The sequence below is a fragment of the Furipterus horrens genome, unplaced genomic scaffold (genome assembly GCF_987537825.1).
Source record: "Furipterus horrens unplaced genomic scaffold, mFurHor1.1.pri manual_scaffold_11, whole genome shotgun sequence".
NCBI lineage: Eukaryota > Metazoa > Chordata > Mammalia > Chiroptera > Furipteridae > Furipterus > Furipterus horrens.
In genome coordinates, this window is record NW_028327181.1 from 12,565,529 (window position 1) to 12,590,108 (window position 24,580).

Sequence of the window (24,580 nt, forward strand, 5' to 3'; positions counted from 1 at the left end):
GGTACTTGTGCGGGCAGTTGAGGTCAAGCCAGCAAGGGCTTCAGAAACTTGAATGTGTGCTTTGCAGCTCACTAACTGTGGCTTTGTAGGGTTTGCTCCATCAGGGGATGGACGAGGGAATGTGTTTGAATGCAGCTATTAGATGACCACAGGCATTCGGCAAATACTGATTCGGTATCCACTCTGGGATGAACTCAAGGCCAGACTGCAAGGATAGGAGGAGACAATAAGGTCCCCGCCCTGGAGAGACACACTAGGAGCAGACTATTGCCAAGCAGGGGGATGAGCAATTTATTGGTGGAATGTTGGCATTTAGCTAAAGAGAATGCTTTTCCTTTATCTGTGGGAGAGGAGCTGGTGCCTTCCACTGTCTCTTTAAAGATGGACATGAATTGCCGGTTAGGTAAGATGCACACAGCCATTCCAGGAAGCAGCAGAGCATGAAGGGGCGCAAGCATGTAGATGCAGGGAGCGTGCTCCATCTTGCATGAGGTTCCCAGGGGGAGGAGCAGAGAGGGCACGAGGGTAATCAAGGCTGGACCCAGCTCGTGAGCATTTAGTGAGCCTGGCTCAGGAGTCCGGGCTTCTGTGATAGGGATTCACAGTGAGCTGCTGAGCAGAGAAGGGTGCAGCCAGAGCACCTGTAAAAGGTGGCAGGATTCCAGGTCTAGCTACAGCACCGATGGGTGGCAAGCCAGCCCCGCCAGAGGCACGGAAGGGCCCCTGAGAGAGCCTCTTCCAGAATCCCGCATTCTGCCCAGACGGCCCAGATGCCCATGGCCCCACCACCGAGAATCCTGAGAGAATTAGTTGGCTCTTCCTGCCCAGTTCCCCTATGTTGACAGCCTTGGCCATGTCTCAGTTACTCTCTCAGGTTTGAGACCCTGGTGATTGAACATGAAGATCCCTGGAGCAAGGGTTCAAATCCTGCCTCTGCTACCTAATCAGCTGTATGACTTCGGGACAAGTCACTCTGCCTTTCAGAGCCTCCTTTTTTCTCACCTGCAAAGGGGGTGATAGTCCTAACTTACTGGGCTGACATAAAGGGCCCTAGACCATGACTTTGAAACAATTCTCTGAATTCAGAACTATGAAACAATATTTTAAGATCCAGCTGGCTCCCCTGTCCCACATACTGGTGTCAGCTGTTGGCAGCCTTTGCTTTCTGGGCACAGGATTTTACAAGCCCTCGTGAAACAGGTAGAGGAGGCAATGTGCCGGGTTATCTAATGACACCTGTTCTTTAGGAGCCAGTTACTAATTAATTCCCATGGAATGTTTCCACTGGAAACAAACTAATCTGGAGACAGAAGCAATTCCAACAACCAAGATATATAATTGAGATAATCGCTGCGCATAAATAACATCTGTGAGCAGCAGATGCTGGCACCTGGCTCAGAGGAGAAAGTGTCTGCTCCAGGACAGTGGTTGCTTTTTTTTTTTTTTTTTTTTAATTTGATTTATGCCTTTGACCTTTGTCTCCTCCCCAGGGGAAATATGTTATTTGATTTTCATTAAATAGAGAAGAGTTTGCACTGAACTCTTTAGTTGTTTAATTAAATCAGGCCGGGGGCTGTCCTCGCCCCTTCCTGCTGAGAACAAAGCTGTCACCAAGTCTGAGTCACTGGAGCCCCTAAATAGCTCTCGAATCCATCCCCTCCTCTCTGTCCCCACTCTTATTACACACCACCTGTATCTCGCATTTGGTGTTCCCTCCAGTCTGCTGGCCTCTGGTCTTATCCAGCCCATCTTTCTGCCACCTGATCTTTAGAGACCGAATTGTAAAGTTTAAATACAATCTCGGCTCTTTGGATTACGGATCCCTCAGTGGCCTTTCAGTGCCCGGAGAATACAGACCCTTAAGGACGCACAGTTGGCTCCTGCGCTTCTGACCAGCAGCTTAGAACAGCTTAGGGTCCCCCACCCCTGTTCTCACCTCTCCAAGCTGTGTCCTCTCGGCTGGGCTCATGCTTGTTCCCTCTGAAACCTCTCTGCCTCATGAACACTTATCCTCTGAACCCGGGCCTGGGCATTGTCTCTGGTGTCATCTCTGCCCCCACCCCATGGCCCCCGCACTCCTCTCATGATCTCCTGCATTGACTCCTAGCATAGTACATATCATTTAATCAAAATAATGCCCTTTACTTGTCTGTTCTCCTCCTTTACCTTCCAAAGCCTTAAAAGCAGGGACCAGGATGGATACACATATTAAAAGACTTGCCCCCAAATCACAAAGGTGTTTTGAATCTGCAGAGTCTGACGTCAGTACTTGGGAGTATAATAACCACTACCCAGAACCACTGATGTACTGCCTGTGGTCGCTGCCGTCTCTGGTCTCCCCCCCACCCCCCTTTCTGGGAGCCCCAAGTGTTCCTGGAGGCCCTTCCTTGGGGGGATTCTGGCTTAGCTCCAGGCTCGCTGGGGTGGGCCCATTAGGCCTGGTGTGCCTTCTAGACAGTGAACTCCCCATGGTGGTTGGGTAACAGTCTGAGGGCCCTCCCTCCACCCCCCCTCATCCCCCAGTTACTGCACGGAAGACAGATAACCCTTGATTCATCCCTAGTACCTTTAATCGGGACATTTGTCTCCAGATGTCACCCATGCTTCCACAAGACATTGAAAATAATGAGTAAGCTCTGGAAAGATGACCCTGGTGGGAGTCTTTCGTGTGAGTGCCTGCCTTTAGAACCCTGTCCCCAGCCAGGAGCCACAGGACAGCCAGCCTGGATGTTTTATTTGAAGAAGTTTCTTTTTTCCTTTTTAAAGATTAGGTGGAGTGAATTGATTCAATATTAACATAACCTCCTGTCAGAGGAGATAAAGACCAAATTGTAATTGGTTAAAAACATGGCTGTCGCGGGCATGCTCACCCCACGAATATTGACGCTTCCAGGGCTGTGATGAATGAAGCAGGAAGAGGCCGGCTCCGTCTGGGCAGGGAAAGCGGTGGCTGCATCCGCAGGAGGACCTGCTACCCTTGAGCTACAGACAGCCTGGCCCCCAGAGCGGGACTGCCGCCCACCCCAGTAATAACAAACCATCTTAACGACAATGATATTGATGGTGAGCAGCCATTGTTCATGCTGCACCAGGCACTAAACCAGGGCTCAGAGGTCATGACCTGATCCCCCAAATCCACTTGAATGGAGTGAATTCCATGAATAGGAACCCTTTCAGTTTGGGGGCCAGAGGGTATGAGTGTGTCTGCTATAGCAAGTGCTCAATGAATGAGTCAGTGAATGAGTAGGGTCTCATGGGATGGGCCATGACTCTCCAGAGCAAGCAGCTCGTATTAGGTCCATTTTATGCAAGAGAAAGCCCAGCGTAGAGGAAACTTGCGAAAGTCACAGAATATGGTGGGGGTGGGAGTGGCCTGGGATTCTAAAATATCATTTATTTTGAATTTCAAACTTACAGAAAAATTGCAATAAGCAGAGGATGCTTATATCATCCAGATTAATCAATTTTTAACATTTTGCCTCATTTGCATTATCATTCTCTCTGAATTACATTTTCAAAAATATCTGAAAACAAGTCACAGACACAATGTCCCTTTATCCTAATCAAAATCAGAAAATGTAGCATTGATGGAATACTGATTTCTAACCCAGGAGTCAGCTAATTATGTCCCTCGTGCCAGATCCAGCCCACTGCCTGTTTTTTGTTGATGCTTTATTTACTTTTTTTTTTCTTCTTACAGCTTGTGAGCTAGGAGTTCATTTCACATTTTAATTAATTAATTTATTTCTTTGCATTTTACATTTTTAAATGGCTATAATTAAAGTGGTTATGTAAATGCATAACATATATTTTTCAATTTTGTCTCTTGGTCAGCAAAGCCTCAAATTTTTACTATCTGGTCTTGAACAAAAAGTTTGGTGACTCCTGATATTTTCTGCTCATTATTTGTATTCTTCCCATTGCCCCATTTATGTTCTTTATAGCATATTTTCCCTCCCTTTTCAGAAACCCAGACGCAAAATGGCTGGCATTCAGTTTTCACGGTGCCACAGAGCATCGGTCTGTCTCTGTATTTTACGACACTGGCCTTTCTGGAGGGTTCCGGCCAGTCATGTTGAGGAACGTTCCTCCGTTTGGATGAACTGCAATTGGAACCCCCATCTTTTCCAGTCCAGGGCCTTTGGGATTTGTGCGGGTCCTAGGGTGATCCCAGGACATGGGAGGTCCGATTCTATCACCAGAAAGGTCTCCTGCTGACAGGGATGAATCAGTCATCCTAGAGCCAGTGTCTCCAGCTCGCCGTCACCCAGGCACGATGACAGGGCCCCTCGCCTTGCAGGGTAGATTCAGGGGGGGAGGGCAATGACCCAGCTGCCAGTCTAGGAGCCTCTCCTTGATTCTCTGCTCGTGTTGCATTTCAGATGAATCATAACTGTCCGCTCTTGCCCCCATTTACGCAGCGAGAGTCACTTGGTATCATTACAGGCTGTAGTCGGCTAATCCTCCTGGCTATTTTTTGAGACTTATATCACTGTTTACCCATTTTGCTGTTGATGAACATGCAAGTTGCCTTTAGATCTTGGTTACTGTTAATAGAGCATCTCTGAACAGTTTTTACATGTTCTTTTATGGGGCAGGGACAAGTGTGTGCATTTCTGGAGGGTGTATAGCCAGAAGAATGGTGTCTCTGGATGGTAGGGCCTGTGTTTCTTTACCTGCAGTAGATACTGACAGTGGTTGGTTTTCCCAGTGTCTGTAAAAGTGCACACTCCTGCCAGTGGAATGTGAGTTGAGTAGGAAAAGCTGAATGGTCTGGTTTAGTGACTATTGGGGTGCAGGATGGTGGGACCACCTTACTCGGGGGTCAGGCCAGGCCTCTCGATCCAGCCCTCCCATTTGCCCCCAGTATCAGGTGGGGGCTCCAGAGCTCTCTGTTGTAAAGTGAGGAAGAGTTGGACTCTCCTGGTACTTTCCAAGCGCATGTGTGTGTATTTTCTTTTTTGCACAAGAACCTCGTTATGAAAGGGAAATCTCATTAGAATGTCCTCTGCCTTGAGCAGCACCTGGTCAGGACTCGATGCGGCTTCCCTCATTTGTCCCAAAGTGAGCTCCTTCCAGCACAGAAGAGAGGGGCCCACTTGGGGACCCAGGGTTTGCTGAGCAAGTCTGTGGTCATGCTCTATCCAGGTCATCAGGTCATCTCCTCCCGCAGGGGTGGGTCTTGTGCACATGGCTTCTTGCCCTTCCTACGGAGCAGAGCCCCCAGTGTCAGGGTCAGAGCCCCCAGTGTCAGGGTCAGAGACCCAGGCTGGGGAGGAGCCAGGGAGCAGCCAGGCAGTGGCGGCTTCCCCAGGGGGTATTCGGGGTTCAGATGGGCGGCACAGGGTGGTGGGAGCTCAGGCTACAGACGCAGGCAGTCCGCTGCCTGGGCCAGTGGTGATGCTCTGAGCTGACTTTGGCCTCGCTGTCCCCACAGCATGCCTGTGGAGTCCCCGCCTCGTCGGGTGAGGGGTGAGCAAGACCCTGGTTGCCTCCAGGACCCCACCATCTAGTGGGCAAACAGACATGGAGGCTCACAGATCCTGTGCTATTTAGGGGAACAGTGGGGTGCTGGGTTAGGGGTGCTGGAATATAATACAAGAGGGGGCTGTAAATGGGGTGGAAAGGGAGGAGCATTTTATCCTACTTTTCTAATTTTGGAGGTTTCCTTTCTCTCTGTGGAGAGCATTAGTGCACCTCAAATCCATCGTCACCTGAGGGACACCACAAAGAAGATGTTTAAAGTCTGTTCAATCGTGTAGGACCTGAGCAGTCCTTAGAGCCTATAATACAAAGTCAGGAAAGACTCTGAGCCCCTCAAAGAAAGACTTAAATCAAGTGAAAGGAGAGCTGCTTTACTTGGCAGGTGGTAAGTGCCCGTGTCAGGGCTTATAAGAAAAAGCTGTGGATTTAAGAGAGATATCAGTTCAGGTCCTGGCCCCATTCACCATTTATTAGCTGTGTGACCATGACAAGTTAACTCGCCTCTCTGATCCTCAGGTGCCTTGTCTATAAAATAGCGGTGAAATGATGTATTTCATAGAGTTGTCACATATTGCAAATTAACATATGCATGGTAAGCATTAATAGAGTGTAGTTAATGATCATTCCACTACTAATGAGAATTATTATGACTCTGAAGAAGAGAGAAACACTAAATACTCAGAAAGCACTTTGCTGCATCAATAAATGATGGCCCTCTGGCACAATGTAAGGAAAATTATGCAATGTTTAGCATCTGCCCAAAGAGTTTGAGATCAAGGACACACATAGTGACCACCATATGGCCTGAGGAATTTCCCTTTGGCTCCACTGCTGTCAAACTTCTGAGCCAGCAGACAGACCAGCGGTGGACCTGGCCTGACATTTCTAATACGTTTGCATTTAATAAATTTGTTGGCTATCAGGGCTGTCTGTAGTTTGAGCTGTTGGCAGTTCCCTTTGGTGAAAGCCTTCCTGCTGCAGGTTAATTTTTCTGAGGGCCCTGATGGGATGTCAGGGCCTGGAATATGTTGACATTAGCCTTCCAAAGACACCATTTCTTAGAACACTTCCCCGTGGCATTTTGCTGCAGTATTTTTAAATCCTCTGAGTTATTCAGCCAGACCCTGGAAATCCATGTCCTAACCGCTTTGCTGAAATATCAGTTTTTCCTCTTCCCATGTCATTCCATATGTCTAGCCGACTCGTCTATAGCTTAATAAGTTCAAGGCAAACACTGTACCCAGGTATTTAAAGCCGGCAGATGGCTTCACATAGGAAAGTAACGCTATTCATCGGCTTGTAGTTGATGTATGTGTGAGAGGAATCTCAATCGCCCTCACCCTGAATGAGAGGACGTCGGTGTTGGGGAGAGAGAGCCAGAGATGAACTCAGCAATAGAGGGAGACTTGTGTGCAGAGGGGGCTGTGCGGTGGCCCAGAAATAATTTGGAGTCTCATCGACTTGAATCTGACCTTGAGCGAGTCACTTCCCCGGCCCCGGCTGCAGCTTCTTCCTCTGTAACGTGATGAGGGCTGATGCCTCCCTGGCAGGGGTGCTGTGGGCCATAGCAATAATGAACATCGAGTGGCCCACAGTCAGCGTTGGAGAAATCCGGTTCCCCTGAACACCTGGCCGGCTGCAATGTTTCCCCATTATGGGGTGGGGTCCACACACAGGATAGGTAAACGATAAATGATTGCTATTCTCTCACAGGGTTGTAGGTAGAGCTGCGTTGACCCACCCTTTGGCAGGGCAGTGCCAACAAACACTGCCAGCGGGGGCTTGAGCGTTTCCTCTGTGTCTGACACTAGGAGGTACGCTGTCCTCTGACTTGCTCAGTCACCCTGGGTTTGGGTTCCAGGGGCCGACAACCCAGCTCACATGGGCTCAAGCAGGAAAAAGGAAGTTACTGGCCAAAATATTTAAGAAGTTCCAAGGCTAAGGCTGCCTTTAGGCTTGGCTGGATCTAGGTGCTCCAACCATGTCATCAAGAATGTGTCTCCTGCCTCAGCAACCTCAATGGCCCCCTTGTATCCTTAGGCAGCCCATTCCTTCTTGGTGGGAGGAGGGCCCCCAGGCCCTTCAGGCTGACATCCTGCATCAGAAAAACTAGCCTTGTTGCCACAGTCTCAGCAAAAATCCTGGTGTCAGCCGTACTGTTATCCTACAACCAACCAGTACGGCCAACAGGAGGTGACACTCTGATTGGCTGAGGCTCAGGGCTTGAGAGGGGAGGGTCAGCCCCATCAGAACCACATGGCAGATGGACACCTCCTGCAGGGGAGACGGGATGTATGCTGCTATCAAAGAAGGAAGAATAGATGCTGCGTGGTCACATCACCAGATCCCCCCCGCAGAGCCTCTATGGTGGGCAGGTCTCCTGCTGAAGGAGTGCAGTGTAATGGCTCAGAGGGGAGCTCCGTGGCCAGACTGCCTGGGTTCATGTGCCAACTCTGCCACTTAGTACGTGTGTGACCTTCATAAGTCACTTGACCTCTCTATCCCTCAGTTTCTTCACCTGTCACAGCAGGAATCGTAATTGACCCCACCTCAGCATACTGTTGGGAAGGTCACGTGAATTATTACATGAACAGTGTGCAGAGCGGGATTTGGCACAAAGGAAGAGCTTATCTTCGTGGCCTGTGTGGGTGGCATCCCCCGGGCTGTGCACAACTCACGCACCTGTACTCATCAGTCCTCGGGGACTGTGGACCGTTATTTCCCCCATTCTGTGAATGGGGAAAACCAAAGCTCAGAGAGGCCCAGTAACCTACTCAGGTCACAGGCCTATAGATAGAGATGTGCGGACTAGAACCCAGTTCTGCCTGGCCACTAGGTCCACTCTTAACCACCACACAATGCCGTGTGATTCGGAATGTGCCACCTTGTGGTAGACGAGAAGCCATATTGGGAGAATGCACCCCTCCCCCATCGTTTAATGGAAAGTGTTTAGAGCAGTGCCTGGCACAGAGATGGAGTTCAACCTCATAACCAGTGTGTATGGCACCCTCCCCGTGCCCCAGGCTCATGCTTTGGTCCTAGATGGCATGCTTCTTGTCTTGCCCTTGAGAACTCTGAGGTTCAGGAACATTCAGCACCCTGTCACAGCTGCTGAGCAGACATCCCCAGTCCAGAGCTTAGAAACCCCTAATTCAGGCACAAGGTCAGAAGCACATTCCCATCTGTAGCTGCAGTTTGTGGAGAACTGGGAGCAGGCGCATGCTCCTGACCCAAGTGCTGGGAAGGAAACGAGGGCCCCCTTGGGTGCCTGCCTTTCAGAATTGGAGCAAGTGCAGGGGTTGGGGGGAGGGCAGCCAACTTAATTAGCGAGTAATAGAATGATTGAACATCTGCGGGGTTGGGGGACGTTTTCTGGAGATTAAAGGTGTTTCAGTGCTGTCTGCCTCCACGCCTGTGGCATTATTGTATTGATTTTTACAAGAAACAAGATTTGGAAGAGAAAGGAAAACACAAATGTATCCGAAGAGTGTCTGGGCCTATTGTGGGTCTAGCCACACAGTAGGTCTGGAGAGGGATGGAAATCTCAAGCGTTCCCTCCCTCCTCCTCGCCGTGCAGGCCTGATACAAACCCAAGGTGACCTAGGCTTGTGCCGTGCACAGCTGACACAGCGCCCCTCCGTGAGTGTGAAACGTTACCTCCCCACTCTGTGACCGTGTCACTGACTCGGCATCACTGACTCATCACTGATGAGCCCATGGCAACGTGCTGGTGACTTGGAACTGAAAGGTGTGAGGTGGCGGCTGCCACCAGGGATCCTCGTTACCACCCTGGCTGCCAGGGCTGGAGAAGAGACCCCAATAACCCTTCCCGAGGAGCCACTTGTCAACCAGCTGTCCTCACTGCCCTCGGCTCTCTGCTGCCCCTGGAGCGCCTCCCTGGAAGGCAGCGGTGGGCAGGCTCACACCACCGACGCTCGGTGTCGGCTCCAGGGTGACTTGCCACCCAGCTTCATAAACACGTCAGTCAGACAGCCTCCTTATGGAAATAGTGTGCAGTGAATTATTCTTACGCCGGGTCATCCATAATGGAAAACCAGCCTGCGATGGCCCTGTATTTCTTCCCGCTCCCTAAGGTGTAATAAATTGAAAAAATTTTAAAGCTCAGCCTTCAGACGACTTGTCAGCAGTGGAGACCTGGGGCTGGGGGATTTCTGGCCATGCCCATGCAGACCCTATAAACATCTGGGCCTGCTTAGCGGGTGTGCTGCAGGGGTGGGTACCCCCACCCCGATTCCAGTCTGCCAGGAAGCCTGGGTGCCAAGGCCCTGCCCCATCCTGGTGGTGCGAGCCCGACAGGCTGGCCTCACCTCCATTCTCCTCGCCTCTGAAATGGCGTATAAATCCCCACGTCTTGGGCTGCTAAGGGGGTGAAAAGATGAATGACAGCAGCAACCACCGATGCTTTTCTGGCGTTCTCTCATTGCGAGGTACTGTGCTAAGTAAGCACTCATGTTTTCACTCATTCATCCTGCAGAGATCCTATGATGAACTCTCCCCGTTTTACAGATGAGGAAACTGAGGCACAGCCAGGGTTAAGTGACTGGCTGGGAGAGGCAGGGCCCCCAGGTCTGGCTCCAGGACCCAGGCTCTGAGCTCCACACGTGGCAGAATCTGGCACCTGGCAAGTGGCAGTGCGTGTTGGTTCCTTCTTCTTCCCTTTGGGACACACTTGTTCATCTCCAGGAGGCTCCCGTAATGGTGCAGGCTTCCTTGGTGCCTCCACATTGATTCAGACTTTTGAGTTCTTTATGCTCTCCCTGACTTGTCTTTCTCTCCCTGTATAGTCCTCAGCCTGGTTCAGGTCACCACGACACTGCCTGAGTGTCCTCCATCATAGCACCAAGCCACTAAGCTAACTATTGTCTCTGCTCTTGAGTTCTGTACTTTAATGCATCCTGCCTGTGCGGTCAGACTTTCCAGAGAAGGGCGCGGGGCCCAGCGATGAAGAGGCTGGGCTCTGGACCTGCTAGGCTTCTCTTCTGTGCAGCTGTCTGACGGTGGGCACCTCTTCCCCTCTGTGAGCTCCAGCTTCCTCCTGTAGAGATTAGTCCTAACGGTGGCACCTTGTTCCTAGAGGTGTGGGGCAGTTATGAAGCACAGTGCCTTGGAAAGGGTCCCCAAGCAACAGTAGCAGGTGTGGTCATTAATGCCAAAGCCACCACGGCCAAGATAATCCTGTCTAACCCAGGATGAGCTTAGAGTCCGCCAACAGCCATCTCCATTGACGGCGGGAGTCCTCCTGGCCTGGGCATAGACACTGTTCCTCTCCCTGCTTGCTCCAGGGAGATTGGGGGAAGGAAGGAGCATTTCTGGATCATACACCCTGCACCACCTGTAAAATGGGGTTAAAAATAGCCCCTTTTCCTCCAGTGGCTGTGAGGACAAGTGGCATCCTGCTGATGAAACCCTCAGCCGCAGGAGGGACGGAGCAGATGGGAACTGCTGTTATCCCATTCGGCTCTGCCCTGATGCGTTTCTTGCAATGGCTCTCACTTGCCTCCTGGCCCCAGGCCGAGCAACCTGGCCTGGCAGCGGGGCCCTGCGTGATGCCTCTCTCTTCCACTGTTGGTTATCTGACATCATCTCCCACGATGGCCCATCTGTCACTGCCTGCCCAGACCTTTAGTTCTTTATGCTCCCTGCTGAGAGGTCCTTCCATTTTCCCTCCACTTCTCCTCGGATTGGAGCACCTGCATCACTTCCGTCCTGGAGGACTACCTCAGTGTCCTTGCCGACCACCCTCTTTCCAGTCTCGTCTGCTAAAGCCAGAGGGAGAACGTGCCTCCCTCCTCCTTAGAAGCCATCAGTGATTTCTCTGCCTACCGAAAATAAACCTCATCTTTGCACCCTGGCTCACAAGCATCATCTCCTCCTGTCCCTCTCTGGCCAGCCACGCTGGCTGTCTTTCTGTTCCTCAGCACCAGGTTTTTTCCTGTTCCTGCCTCAGGACCTTTGCACCTGCTATTGCCACCACCTAGGGCACTCTTAACCCTAAATCTGCACATGGCTGTCTGTCCACTTTGCATCTTTTAGGTGTTAGCTTAAATGCCTCTCCTTAGTGAGGCCTCTGACTTCTGCATGAATCAGGAAGCTGTGTAGCTCTGCCTGCCTGCGGGGGTGGGGGGGGGGATAGAGCCCTTCCTCCCACCTGCCTGCCTTTCCAGAGACCGCCTGTGGGAAGCTAAGACTGTGCCTGACTCCTCGTGTCCTCTGTCAGTTACGTTCTAACGATGCCAATTACCCCACCTTGCGCCACATCATTTTTCTCAGTGTGTCTCAGTCCCTCCTAATCATGGAAGGAAATGGGCCACCGAGCCCTCCTTCAGCAGGCTATGCTCCGAGCACCAATGCAGCAATACTCTGTTCTCGAGGTCTTGAAAACAGGGGTTTTGTGGCTTATGGTGGCTGGTACTGGGTGGGGCTGGAACTAGAGGTGCCAGTGTGAGGAACCTGTGGGACTAGACTAGTCTCAATTTCCCCACCTGTCACCCCAGTAAATTCCATAAAAAATTTTAAAAATGGGGATATTAGCCGTATATACCTCATAGATCTAAAATAAGGACTGAAAGAGAAAAATGCAAGTAGAACCTTGAACATGGTGCTTGATAGTTGATAATTCAAATGAATGGCTGCTTCCCTTTTCCCCACGGTCCATTGTCATGATTATTATCCTCACATTTGGGCTGAGCTCCTAGATATTCTCAAGGAGACATTCTCTGCCCAGTTTGGAAGGAGACTGAAATGATCCCAGGTCAGTTCTGCCCATAGAGCCCCCCAGCTTGGCCAGTTGTCCTGGTGTGGCTTCGCCTTGGCTCCATTGTTTTCCTTTTATAGATCAGCGGGGCCCCCTTGCTAACTCCGTGGCCTTGGGGCTCAGAGATTGTATACAAGTAAATTCAGGACTCTAGTTTGCTTTTTTCCCTTCTGTCTGTGAGCACCAACTTTAATATCATTAACTGTTTTGAAGGGACAGTGTGGGCTGGCAGTTGAGAAAGTGCCCTGGTCTAGACAGTACAAGTCGTGTCTTTGCTCCCCGCCGCTGTGTGACTTTGGGCAAGGCGCTGCCCCTCTCTGAGCTTCAAGTGCCTTTCTTAGGTGATTTCTAAGGGTGTTTTCTGCTCAGTGATTCGTGGGGTTCAGAAATCAAGGGACACTGCCAATCGCAGAATGGACTTCGGGTTTGTGCACAGATGTGGTTTTTCCAAAGGGGACTCTCTGTCTTCTAGGGCCTCATAGAACTGAACCTTCTTGATGGCCCCAATTTGCTAAGATAGCAGACCTACTGTGTGCAAGTGGTTAGAAGGATGAGAAAGAAGGGTGAGAAAGAGAAATTTTATTTAAGTAGGTGGCTCATAACCTTTGAGAATCTAGTGAAAGTCATGAACACAGGCAAATGCTCACATGTGGAGTATTTTGAATACCATTTAAATAGGGCTTCACAACTCTGGTTGAGAAGTGTCTATAAGCACCTCCTCCAGGAAGCCTTCCCTGACCCCCATCCCATATTCCCGGCATCCCCATGCCCTCATCCTCTTACCTGTACTCCTCAGAGAGGCTGTTATTACCTGTTCCTGCCTGTCCCCACCACGGGAAGGCAGGAGTCAAGTTGACTGTTTGCTGCATGCCCTGTGCCTGGCACCCCATGGGTGTCAGCAGATATTGATGGGAGGTAACTAGGGACTAGCTGGTGGCACTGACGCAGGGGTGGCCTAGCCTTATGTCATGGGGCAGTGCCTGTTCAATTTTAATTGGGCTCAGAACAGGCTGCCTCAGATGCAAATCCATGTGCTTCCCCGGGTGTGGGTTGATGAAGAGCTGTGAAGGCACGAAGGTCGCCTGTAAATGAGTCTGCTTCCTGAGAGGGGCTGGGCCGGGCTGGAGGGGAAGGACAGTCAGAGGGCAGCATCATGAAGCCTCTTCCTTTTCTTTTCTCCCTCCTGCCTGGTCCAGCTGGAGCAGAGTGAAGCCAAGTGTGAGGATGCTTTGAAGACACAGAAGGCACTGACCGCGGACCTGGAGAGCATGCACAGTGAACTGGAGAGCATGACCCGGAACAAGAGCCTGGTACCTGTCCCCTTCTGAAGCTCTGGGGACTCGGGCCAGCACAAACCTCTGAGCTAGCATGGACCTACTGCGTGCTTAACACTATAAGAGGGAAAGGGCACTGATTATGGAAAGGGTGCCATCTTGGAGGTACAAGCATCCATTGTAGACCTCCTGGGTGTTCAACACCCTGAAAGTATAGGCATCCTACTATGAGCTGAGCATTATGAAGGTGTAGGGCATATACGAGGGTCAACCCTGTGTTCCCCTCTGCAAAGGTAGGCAAAAGAAACCTGTTGTGGACATAATGTGCACTCATTATTGTAAAGGTGCATCTGATATGAGCCTATTGTTTGCTCAGCACCTAAGTGAGAACACAGCTTTCTGTTGTGCACCCAGAACATGCTCCCCACTGTAGGTGGCTCTCAGGCATCTGTTGTAGTCCTACTGTGCACTCACCATCATAGCAGGGGACTTGGCCATTATCGCTGGGCTACTGCATACCCAGTCTCATAAGTAGAGACAAAGGCAATCCTCATGGGCCCACTTAGCTCACTACTATAAGAGACCCGGACACCTACTATAGACCTACTGTGTGCTCTCCAAGGAACAAGGACACATGAACATATGGTATATATAGACTATGTTGAGGAAAATTGGGCGTGGGTTTCTAAGTCCCCTCTCTGGCTATACAAGGTTGGCTTAAATTTATACTTTATGTGTAAAATACTGAAGGTTAGGTGTAACTAGAGATTTATAGGCAAAAGCTTGTCTGGAGGCCCCTACTGGCCCTTTGGCCCCAGGTTTTATTTGCACTAGATTAAGAGGAACTTGCCCCCCAACACACATACACACACACACACACACACACACACTGTCATACCCACAGCATGCATGACACAGCCATGGTCACCTTTACAGGTAGTTTCCTCACTCACCTGACACACCCATAGGCGAACCCCCCGTTTGCTGTTCATCAGTCCCCCTCCTGGCCACCATTCTGCCTCACCCTGACCTTTGTCCTGCCTTCTGCCAGGTGGATGAGCAGTTGTACCGGCTGCAGTTTGAGAGAGCGGACCTCCTGAAGCGCATTGATGAGGACCAGGATGACCTGAATGAGCTCATGCAGAAGCACAAGGACCTCATTGCTCAGGTATCAGTTGTACAGGGCAGAAGGCTCGGTGGCCTTGGGTTGGGTAGGTGATGGGTGTTGAGGGGATATGGTTGCGTCCCTCCCTGGTCCAGTCATAAGACCTCCACAAAGTTATATAGGAATCGTGCTTCCTATATGATAAATGCCACAAAGATATCTAGGAATTGTGAAAGTTCACGTGGCTCAGGGAGGAGAGTATCACCTTCGGATGGTGTGTGCATCTCTGGAGGACATCGCTACCAAAAAAGGTTTTGATTTATTCGTACATCCATCCACCCATCTACCCTTCGAACATTCATCTATTCACTATCCATCTGCTAATCAATCTATCCATTCACCTATCTGGTCTTTTGTCTATCCACCCAACACCTATCCATTCATTTATCCATCCATTCATTAATCCACCCATCCATCCTCCTATGTATCAACCTCTTCATTCACTCATTCACTCACTCATTCATTCATTTATTCATTCATTCAGTATTTGCCAAATGAATGCCAACCATGTATTAGGAACTGTGTGAAATGACAAGGATGCTGTGTTGAGTAAAAGCACATCTCAGTCCTGCCTTCACGTAGCTTACTTTAGTGGGCTGGGCAAACCTTATCACATAGTCACCCAGAACAGAGGGGTGGGGGGGACTTGCAAACTGAGCTAAGAGCCCAGAGAGAAAATGACCATAGTTCTATGAATCCTGAACTAGGTTGGAGGTCAGGGAGGGCTCCCCTGAGGAGGTGACACTGGATAGGGATCAAAGGAGGAGCAGGTGTTCGTTAGATGGGAGTGGAATAGTGAGGGAACAGCACACACAAAGGGCCGGCGATGGTTCACTTGGGAGGCATGTGATAAGCTCAGGGAGGCCCGCAGAGGAGGGTCATCTCAAGGCTGTGGTGAGTTTGCATTTCATGTCATGTGTGATGGGAATCATTAGCAAGCTTTTTAGGGGCAAGAGCAGGAGAGGAGCAGCCAGGATGCCACCCTGGACTGTCAGCTCTCCAATGATAGGATTCACCTGTCTTGCCTGCTGCTGTATCCCAGAGCCCAGCAGAGAGCCTAGCATGGGGTAAGCTGTTGAATAAATGAAATCTGCAGTCCAGGGGAGAGAGAATGCGGCTTGAACCAAGGAGCTGAAGTGGAGATGGGGGAAAGTGGATGAACCCGGGAGACGATTAGAAGGATGTCAGGACAGGCAGAAGCAGGGGCTTTGGGGTGGAGCTGAGGGATCTGATGAGGACCCCGGCAGATTTCCGATCTGCGTACCTGGTCTGACTTGGTGTGACTTCACAGCAGCTCCCTCCAAGGGCAATGAGTGTCTCCCCATGGCCCTTTGCCCCCAGAGGAGATCCATGTAGAATGCCTGCTGGGCTTCAGATGCATCCTACAGAGCTTGGAGCTGAGGGAGTGTCTGCTAAACAGGAATAATAATAGCAAAAAGAAAGCAATTATATCATTGGCATGATTGCAACCGCCACAAAAATAGCCTGCGCCATCATCTGCATTTGTGAATCATACTTTTGTTCAAAATGAAGTGTATTTGTTCAGTTACAAAAGCAGCATATTCATATGCCCATTGCAAATTACTTAAATCATCAATGCATGTGTGAAATAGAAATTGAGACGCCCCTGCCCTCTAGAATCCTTCTCATTGGAAATAATCACAGCTAACAGTTTGGTTCTACTTTTTTAAAGGAACTTTACTCTCCACGGCCTCCATAAATCTCTGAAGCAACCCTATGTAAAAAGGCTAAGCAGAGATGATCGGTCCATTTTACAGATGGGAGTACTGAGGTGCAGAGAGATTCTGGGGCTTGCCATGGCCAGTATCCAGATCCGGCACCCTCGTTACCTAACCCCAACCTAGTTCTCTTTCCTCAGAATCTGGTCTGAGTACTGTGTCCGGCGCGTTTCTGTCTGGGCTCTCAAGGGTGCGTAATAAAGTTATAGACAGTTGACCAAAGTTCTGGGCTTATATAATGGGAGTGACTTGGTGAATGCTGAGATGAAGGATGCTGGGGAGGATGTGAGAGGTACCTTTTTGGACCCGCCTACTGTCACAGAGGCTCTGGGAAATGTAGACATCAGTGGGAGGGGCAGGGATCGCAAGAGCTGCTTCCCAGCAAAGCCTGCGGTCTCAGGGTGGCATTTCTTTGTTTTCGCCAGTCTGCTGCTGACATTGGGCAGATCCAAGAACTGCAGCTGCAGCTGGAGGAAGCCAAGAAGGAGAAGCACAAGCTTCAGGAACAAGTATGTGCTCAGCGCTGCCATGTTGTGGGGGAGGAAGAGAAGGGTCCCCTCTGGGAGCTCACACTTTGGGTCCTGGAAACTGTCATTCATTTATTTATTCATTCATTCAACTTCAGTTTTGTGCCAAATGAATTGAGAGCAATCTTAAACACACACACACACACACACACACACACACACACACACACACACACACACACTTCTTACCTGTGCCTGTTCAGCAGGACATGGGATGCTCCATGCCAAGACAAGCCCATCATCCTTTGTGAAATCTTTCTTTGAGTCATGGTTTCTCCAGTCAACCCTGAATTTCCCTCATTAGCTGGTGGGTCGCTATTATCCATGAAATTCTCCAAGCTCTTCCAGAACTGTCACATGTGCCAGCTTAGAGTGACTGTCAGAGTGACTGAGTTTCCAGCAAATGTCTGCGGGCACTGAGTAACAACAAGGGCAACAAAACAATAAATAATAGTCACAGTGCCCATTTGCTAGGGGCTAATGACATACCAGGCGCTCATCTCCTTCAGTCCTCACACTCACAGATGGAGAAATGGGCTTCGGGGAAGGGAGCTGACTCGCCCAGTCTCGTCCAGCGAGAAGTGGTGGAGCCAGGGTTTGAACTCTGAGACTCTCTGCCCCCACCCTCACCCCCACCCCCACTTTGGTTGTATCCTCTGATGCTGCAGCTTGCTGCTACAGACTGGCTTTGCTCCCCTAACAGAGCAGGGAATGGAGGTAAGAGAAGCACTGATTGAAAGTCCTCTTTTGGAGGCAGAAAGCCCAGAAAATGTCACCTCCCAACACCTGAGACCCCAGGGCTGGTATGAGGGTCCTCAGATTGGAACCTGTAGTTCTTACTTGAGCATTCGACATACAGCACCTGAGCCGAGAAGGAAGCCCTGTGAATGGGCCTGGGGCTGGGTCCCACATGTGTCTGCATTTCATGATGCAGGGCCCACAGGTGGCCAATGGACCCCTTGCGTGTGCTCCCAGCTGCAGGTGGCTCGGATGCGCATCGAGTACCTGGAGAAGTCCACCGTGGACCGAGCCATTGTCAGCAGGCAGGAGGCGGTCATCTGTGACTTGGAGAACAAGACGGAGTTCCAGAAAGTGCAGATTAAGAGATTTGAGGTACTTGCTGGTGTGTAAATACTGCTCAGGCCTAGTGAAGTGAGGGAGGCCTTTTCTGTAAGCTCTGTCCACCTTTCCACCATCCATCTGTCCGCTCCTATGCCTTTATCTGGATATACGTTACTCACCCATCTCCTATGTTAAGTTCCTTCTCTCCCTCTTTCCCTTCTTCCTTTCACCACACTGTCCCACAAACTTCCTGTCCATCCATCCTGCCCACCTCCATCGGTCTCTCTGCACTGCATGTGCTACCGTCATGCCCCTTTCCATGTGTCCTTTTCCTTTCTCTCTTCATTCTTTCTTCTCTTCCTCTATTTTCTTTAGATTTCGATCCCATCTGCCCACCCTTTTATTGATTGATCTAATTCTGCCATCTCTATCTACTCACTCATTCATGTATGTACCCAACATTCATTTTGAACAGAAATTTATTTTGCAGCCCATGTGTGCTAGGTTGTTTTAGATGTATGATTCTGCTTTCCAGAAGCATAGAGCTTTGTAGGAGATGAAATAAGATATGTACATAAATACCCATAATATGGCTAAGGGGCTGTGAGGTTTAGAGGGCAGGGGTCCTTTCACGCTGGGGAATCAGGGAGGCTTCCAGGAGGAGGTGGCAGTGATGCTAGACCTTGAAGAACATGTAAGACTTAGATGAGCTAGACTAGAGCTCAATGATTTTATTCACATTTAGCTCTCTAGGCCAATGACATGAGACATACACAGGGGATACTATCATGGTCAAAATCCTTCCACATCAGCTGTTCCACTTGACATTCACTACAGCCCCATGGGACAGGTAGGATAGAATGAGATGACCCCAGAGAGGTCAAGTGATTTAGAGTCAAGACAAAGCCAGGTAGTGTCAGTGACAGGAGGAGACAGATACTTGAACTTCACTGCATCCTGGATCCAGGCTTTAATTTCTCCACAGCCAGCTGGCTTACCTACGGTATGACAGTGCATCTGGACAATGAGAGGCTATACTCCTCATTCTGAAATGGTTCCTCCCAATCCCCTTCTGGGCATTTGGTCTCAAGAATTCAGCTATGGATGAAGAACCAAGAAAAAATTGGTCCTTGTCTTGACCCTCAGTGATTCTCAGAATTTCTTTCTCAGGGGATCCCTCAAGATATTATTGTCTCTGCAGACCACCTCAAAGCTTTGATCTGCTCTATTTTAAATAATTAAATACATGATGGTGGTCTATATCATGAATCTTTTTTTACTTGGTTCTAGCAGAGTCAAGTGATGGCGGAGAAGAAAACTCTGGTAGAATAACTTTAAATGGCAGATTCTATCTCCAAATTCACATTTCCCTCTGTCATCATCATTTGAATTCACTAGAATCCCCTGAGATGGGGTGCCTCAGGGGCACAGTTTGAGAACTGCTCTACTTCCTTATAACCCACCTGCTGTCCTTTGAAAATGTTGCTAACCTCCATTTGAAAGGTGAAGGAGAGCGAATAATTCAGCTTTTCTTCATTCTCTGATCTGGAAAGGGGCCTGGAGTCCTTTGCGCAGGCCTGAAATATGCATGCAGGCTTCGTTTTATGTCAACACTTGAGTATTTGCCCATCAGAATCATTTGGTTCCAGGCTTGTTGGCCCACTAATGAATTCTGCAGAACAGCCCCTGGCTTTGCTTTCTGTAGCAGTGGTGGCGCCCATCGCTCTTTTCTATTGTTTCACTGTGTCCCCGTGGGTTTCCCCCCAGGAAGGGAAGCACGCCATAGAATATTAGAGCTGAGGCTCATGGGAGATTAACTACACAAACCTCCCTGTTTTACAAGTCGGAAACCAAAACCCTTCTTGGGGAAGGGCTTGTTCCCCGGCATAGTGTTCTCTCTCCTGACCACTCCATCTCCCAAACTTTGAGATAAATGAAGTCCCCTATAAATAATTCCCAGCCCTTATCCAAATGTCCATGTGCCAGGCACTGAGCTAAGCCTTCTGCATACATTGACGTGCTCAGTCCTGACAGCGCCCCTAGGATATAGGGACTCTAATCATACCCGTCTCTCACAGGGATTAAAGAACCTGCCCACGCTCGCTCTGCCATGAACAGGCCGAGCTGGGATTTGAACCCAGATCATTTTCAGAGGCAGGGTTCTCATCAGCATATTACACTGCCCCTCAGAATAGCGGTGATCATTTCCTAGATTTTTACAGTAAATTCTTTATTTTCCTATCAGAAATCAGAATAATTTTCCTTATTAGAAAAACACACAGAGACTCAGCAAAGGATTTCTCTTCCCGGAGCGCCCCATTTCGTGCCCCTGGCCTCTAACTGCAAGGCGGGCGTGTACTCTCTGACCCCCTTCAGGTCCTGGTGATCCGCCTTCGGGACAGCCTGATCAAGATGGGCGAGGAGCTCTCGCAGGCAGCCATGGCGGAGTCCCAGCAGCGGGAGAGCAGCCAGTATTACCAGCGGCGCCTGGAGGAGCTGAAGGCGGACATGGAAGAGCTGGTGCAGCGGGAGGCGGAGGCGAGCCGGAGGTGCATGGAGTTGGTGAGTGCTGTCCCCAGTGCGGGTTCTCGCGTGACGGACGGTCTGAGATCAGAGAGAGGCGAGTCTCCGGGCTCTCGGGGGTAGGCTGGAAGCATGGCGAAACCGGAAGGGGATGGACAGAGACGACGCTGCCATTGGCTGGAAACTGGGGGGTGGGCCCAAAGTGGACCAATGGCATTCACTCCGGATGGCATCTAAGCTCCTTTCTGTCTCAGTCTCTGGTTCATGCCTCACACCTTCCACCCCAAAGGCAGGTGTCCCCATGTGAAGAGGAAGGCGTCAGTGCTTATTAAATGTCTACCTTGCAGGAGTCTTAATGTCCATAACACCATGTAATCATCATAACCCTGTAAAGGGAGAATTATCCCATTTTACAGATGAGTAACCTGAGGCTTCAAAGAGGTGCAATGACTTGTGTAAGATCACACTTAGTAAAGGTCAGTGCTAAGGCTGGACTATTAATCACAACAGCAAATATAAAAAATGCAAACGGTAGTGTTCAAGCCACCACTTATTAAATACTTGCTGTATGCCAGGTTCTGCGTTAAACATCTGTCATTTAAAATCCTCCTGGTATTGTGAGGTAGGTACTCTTCTTATCTCCACTTTACATATAGGGGAAACTGAGGCACGGGGAGATTAACGCATCACTTGCCCGAGGCTACATGCTAGTAAGAATTTGAACCTGGGTCTGTCCAACTCTGTAGTCTCTGCTTTTATTCATCTAGCGATGCTTTGCTCTCTGATGTGGTCCAAGGAACATTTTAAAATGTGTTGCCTGCCCAATGGGAAGGTTTCTTTATCATTCAGTGTATTTTTCTGAGAACAGTTTCTTGCAGAGATCACAGAACATCTGAGAGAGCCTGTTCCTCCTTTCCCCCATAAGGCTCAATAGCCCTAAGACTCCAGGTTTTTGCTTTTGTGGCCCAGGAGACATCTGGCACCCCTTTGCCCCCCACCATAGGGCCTTCGCTGAGACAACCCACAACATTTTAAGACTTGACCCAGAGGTCTCTAAGTCATAGTCATTAGCTTCCTTCCTGCCCTGTCCACTCTGGTTTTGTGACAGGTATCACCCAATTGTCCTGCAGTGGGGATATATCTCTGGCCACTGCCTGCCATGGTCAATGTCATTCCCATCAGCTTTGCCCTTGACAAGCCAGCAGGTGAGGCTCTGTACCGAGAGGAGGTTCCCAGACAAAGTCCAAGCCCCATGACTGGCAGCTCCTCCACCCGCGTGGCCCTGGGAGAGAAAGGCTCTTTCCTCAAATTGACAGGACAACTTCCTCATTAAGCAGCTCTGCTCCTGAGGCAGCGCAGACCGCCCTCCTGCCCGCTCTGGCTGGGAGCAAGAGAACATCCCCAGACTTTCTCCTCTGACGTCTTCTTTATCTGGCCAGACACTCAGGCATCCTGGCCCGATCAAAACGGGTTTTTCTCTCTCTGCTTTGCTTTTTTTCTCTCTCCCTTTCTCCCCTCTCCTCTGCTCCCCTCTCTGCCCACTTTACTCTTCCCATCCCCCTTCCCTGGGAGACATTAAGAACTTTCAAGGCCCTAACTACTGAGATTATAGTGCAGACCCCGTATATGAATAGAAATAACACAAAACTGTCAAACACAAAGCTTGTATGTATGCTGGAGTTAGACCTGAATCTTTCTCTCTTTTCTAATTGCAAGATTCTGGATAAAATTACCAAGGCTGGACTTTTCTCTTTATTTTAAGTATTTTTATGGTTGGGAGGTGTATTTGTTTTCTAGGGCTACCTTAACAAATTACCAAAAACTGGGTAGCTTTAAACAATCAAAATTGATTCTCTCATAGTTCTAAAGGCCAGAAACCTGAAATCAAGGTGTCGGCAGGGCTGTGTTTCCTCTGAAGGCTCTAGGTAGGAGAATCCTTCCTTGCTGTTCCAAATTCTTCTGGTGGCTCCATGTGTTCTTTGTCTTACGGCTGTATCACTCCAATCTTTGCCTCTGTCTTTACATTTCTCAAATACACCTCTGACTTTTTCTTATAAGGACAACCTGTAATTAGATTTAGGGCCCTCCCTAAGTCCAGGTTGATTTCATCTCGAGCTCTTTATCTTAATTGTATCAGTAAAGACCCTTTCTCCGAGTAAGGTCACATCGACAGGTTCTGGTGGACATAACCTCTGGGGGACTCACCCTTGAACTGCTATAGGAGTGGGGCACATTCCTGCATTGCTGGTATTCTACAGAGATCCTGCACAGCTTCTTGTTTCCTTGGTAGTTCTAGGCATGAGCAAGGCTCAAAGGGACAATAGCAGGCTGGCAGACCCTTCCTAATAGTGGATGTTCCAAACTCACCAACATTTTGTCCTCAAGGATGCTCCTGACCTTTGGGACCTGTGATAGTTTTACTGGGAGAAGACAGGATGTCATATTTTCTTATATCACTCATTTATTCATTCAACATATATTTATTGAACACTAACTATGGGCCTGGCACAGGGAGGGGTGTTGGTGGGGAGAGACAAGGAATCAGAGGTCCCTGCTATGTACAAGCTGACAAGGTAGACAAAACCTAGCTCAGGAGGAGAGTTTGATGAGCACTGTCATCTTAAGATGAACCCTGTGACCAAGGCCCCTCCCACTGGCATGGCTTTCTGGAACTTTCCTAGGCTTCTCAGGAGATGCCATCTTCTCTCTCCAAGCCCATGTCCATGTCCCCAATGTGTCTTCCTCCAGCCCCCCTCTATAAGGCAGGGGACAGCTGCTCCATGCCATGTGTTCTTTATCAATGACACCAAAAGCCTGCAAAGCAGTCAGGGTTCTGATTCTTTCATCCAGGCCCAATGTACGTATCCCTGGCTTTTCCCGTGGGCTGAGCCTCATGCAAGATGTTGGGCATCCAGGGGGCCAAGACCCATTGTTGCCCTCACCTTACTCACATTGAATGGAAAGGTATGGCTAAGGCCTTCGCTTGTGTATGTTAGACATTCCTCTGTAAGGGGTGCTCAGGGCTTTCACCGGTGATGCAAGGTGTCTGGGCGCTGGCATGTCGGGACACATGTCCCCTGTCACCACCATGGATTATCTCTTTGGGTAAAGCATTGCCCTCTCCATTTTTCTTTTATGAAATTCAAATCTCCCTGGGGGGAATAGAATGCATTTCCTAACTCCCCACTCCAAGCATTCATTCATTCCCTGGACAAATATTTATCTACGCTCTGGCCCTTTGCAGATGTCATCTTCTTTCACGCTCACAGCAACCCCAGCAGGTGGAGACTGTGGAGGCTGGGACTTGTGAGGTGCCTTACCCGGGGCTGCAGAGCCGGGACTGACAGCCTGTGTGTCCAACTCTAAATGTATCCCTGTGTAGCCAATCCTGCCTTTTCAACCCAATGCTCCTGAAAAAATGGCTCTGTTGTGGGTGACAAAAAAAAAAAGAAAAGAAAGAAAGAAAAGGATCCCACACTCTGGGCCTTGGCAGGAAGAGAGAAGGATGTTGATGGATCTCCCCCCCACATCCCTTTCCCCCTGTCCCCAGCCTCTATCATTCGTCACTGTCGGTGTTGGTTTAAAGGCTGAGAATTGTTTCGTGTGAATGATTTACACCCTTAGCTGGGGCACCGGCACAGCCAGATCAGGATCAATTATCCCGCCGATGGAACTTCTCTTCCCGGAAAAAAGAAAAATGAGGTTTTGCCATTAATTTTAGTAAATGTACTATTCCTGGCGACTCCAGGAGCCATTATGGAGAGAAGAATATTCTGGCTCTAAATCATTCAAGTCCTTTTGTCATTGGGGCAATGAGACAGCACATCTGTGGATTTTTCTCCTGCTGTTTTCTGCTAGTTACAAAGCCCAGCGGAAACCATTTAGGCCCCAGGGTGCTCAGGGGTGGTCAGGGGCAGCTGAAAGAGCCTAAGGTGAGGGAAAGCCTGGCCTGTGCACCTGCTTCAGAGGCTGCACCTGTTGGGTTTACCTTTTATTACCTTGGCCTGACTCTCTAGTCTCAACATTTTTCT

At 49.6% G+C, this 24,580-nt stretch overlaps 1 protein-coding gene across 1 annotated transcript in view; it reads left to right on the forward strand.

The window, feature by feature from the left end:
* The window catches only part of MYO18B (myosin XVIIIB), a 219,806-nt gene that overhangs the window by 138,287 nt on the left and 56,939 nt on the right, over positions 1–24,580 (forward strand). The window contains exons 35-39 of the mRNA XM_090257928.1: positions 13,456–13,569; positions 14,585–14,701; positions 16,863–16,946; positions 17,940–18,077; positions 20,403–20,588. Coding sequence (XP_090114054.1) covers positions 13,456–13,569; positions 14,585–14,701; positions 16,863–16,946; positions 17,940–18,077; positions 20,403–20,588 — 639 coding nt within the window. The remainder of the gene's footprint in view (positions 1–13,455; positions 13,570–14,584; positions 14,702–16,862; positions 16,947–17,939; positions 18,078–20,402; positions 20,589–24,580) is intronic.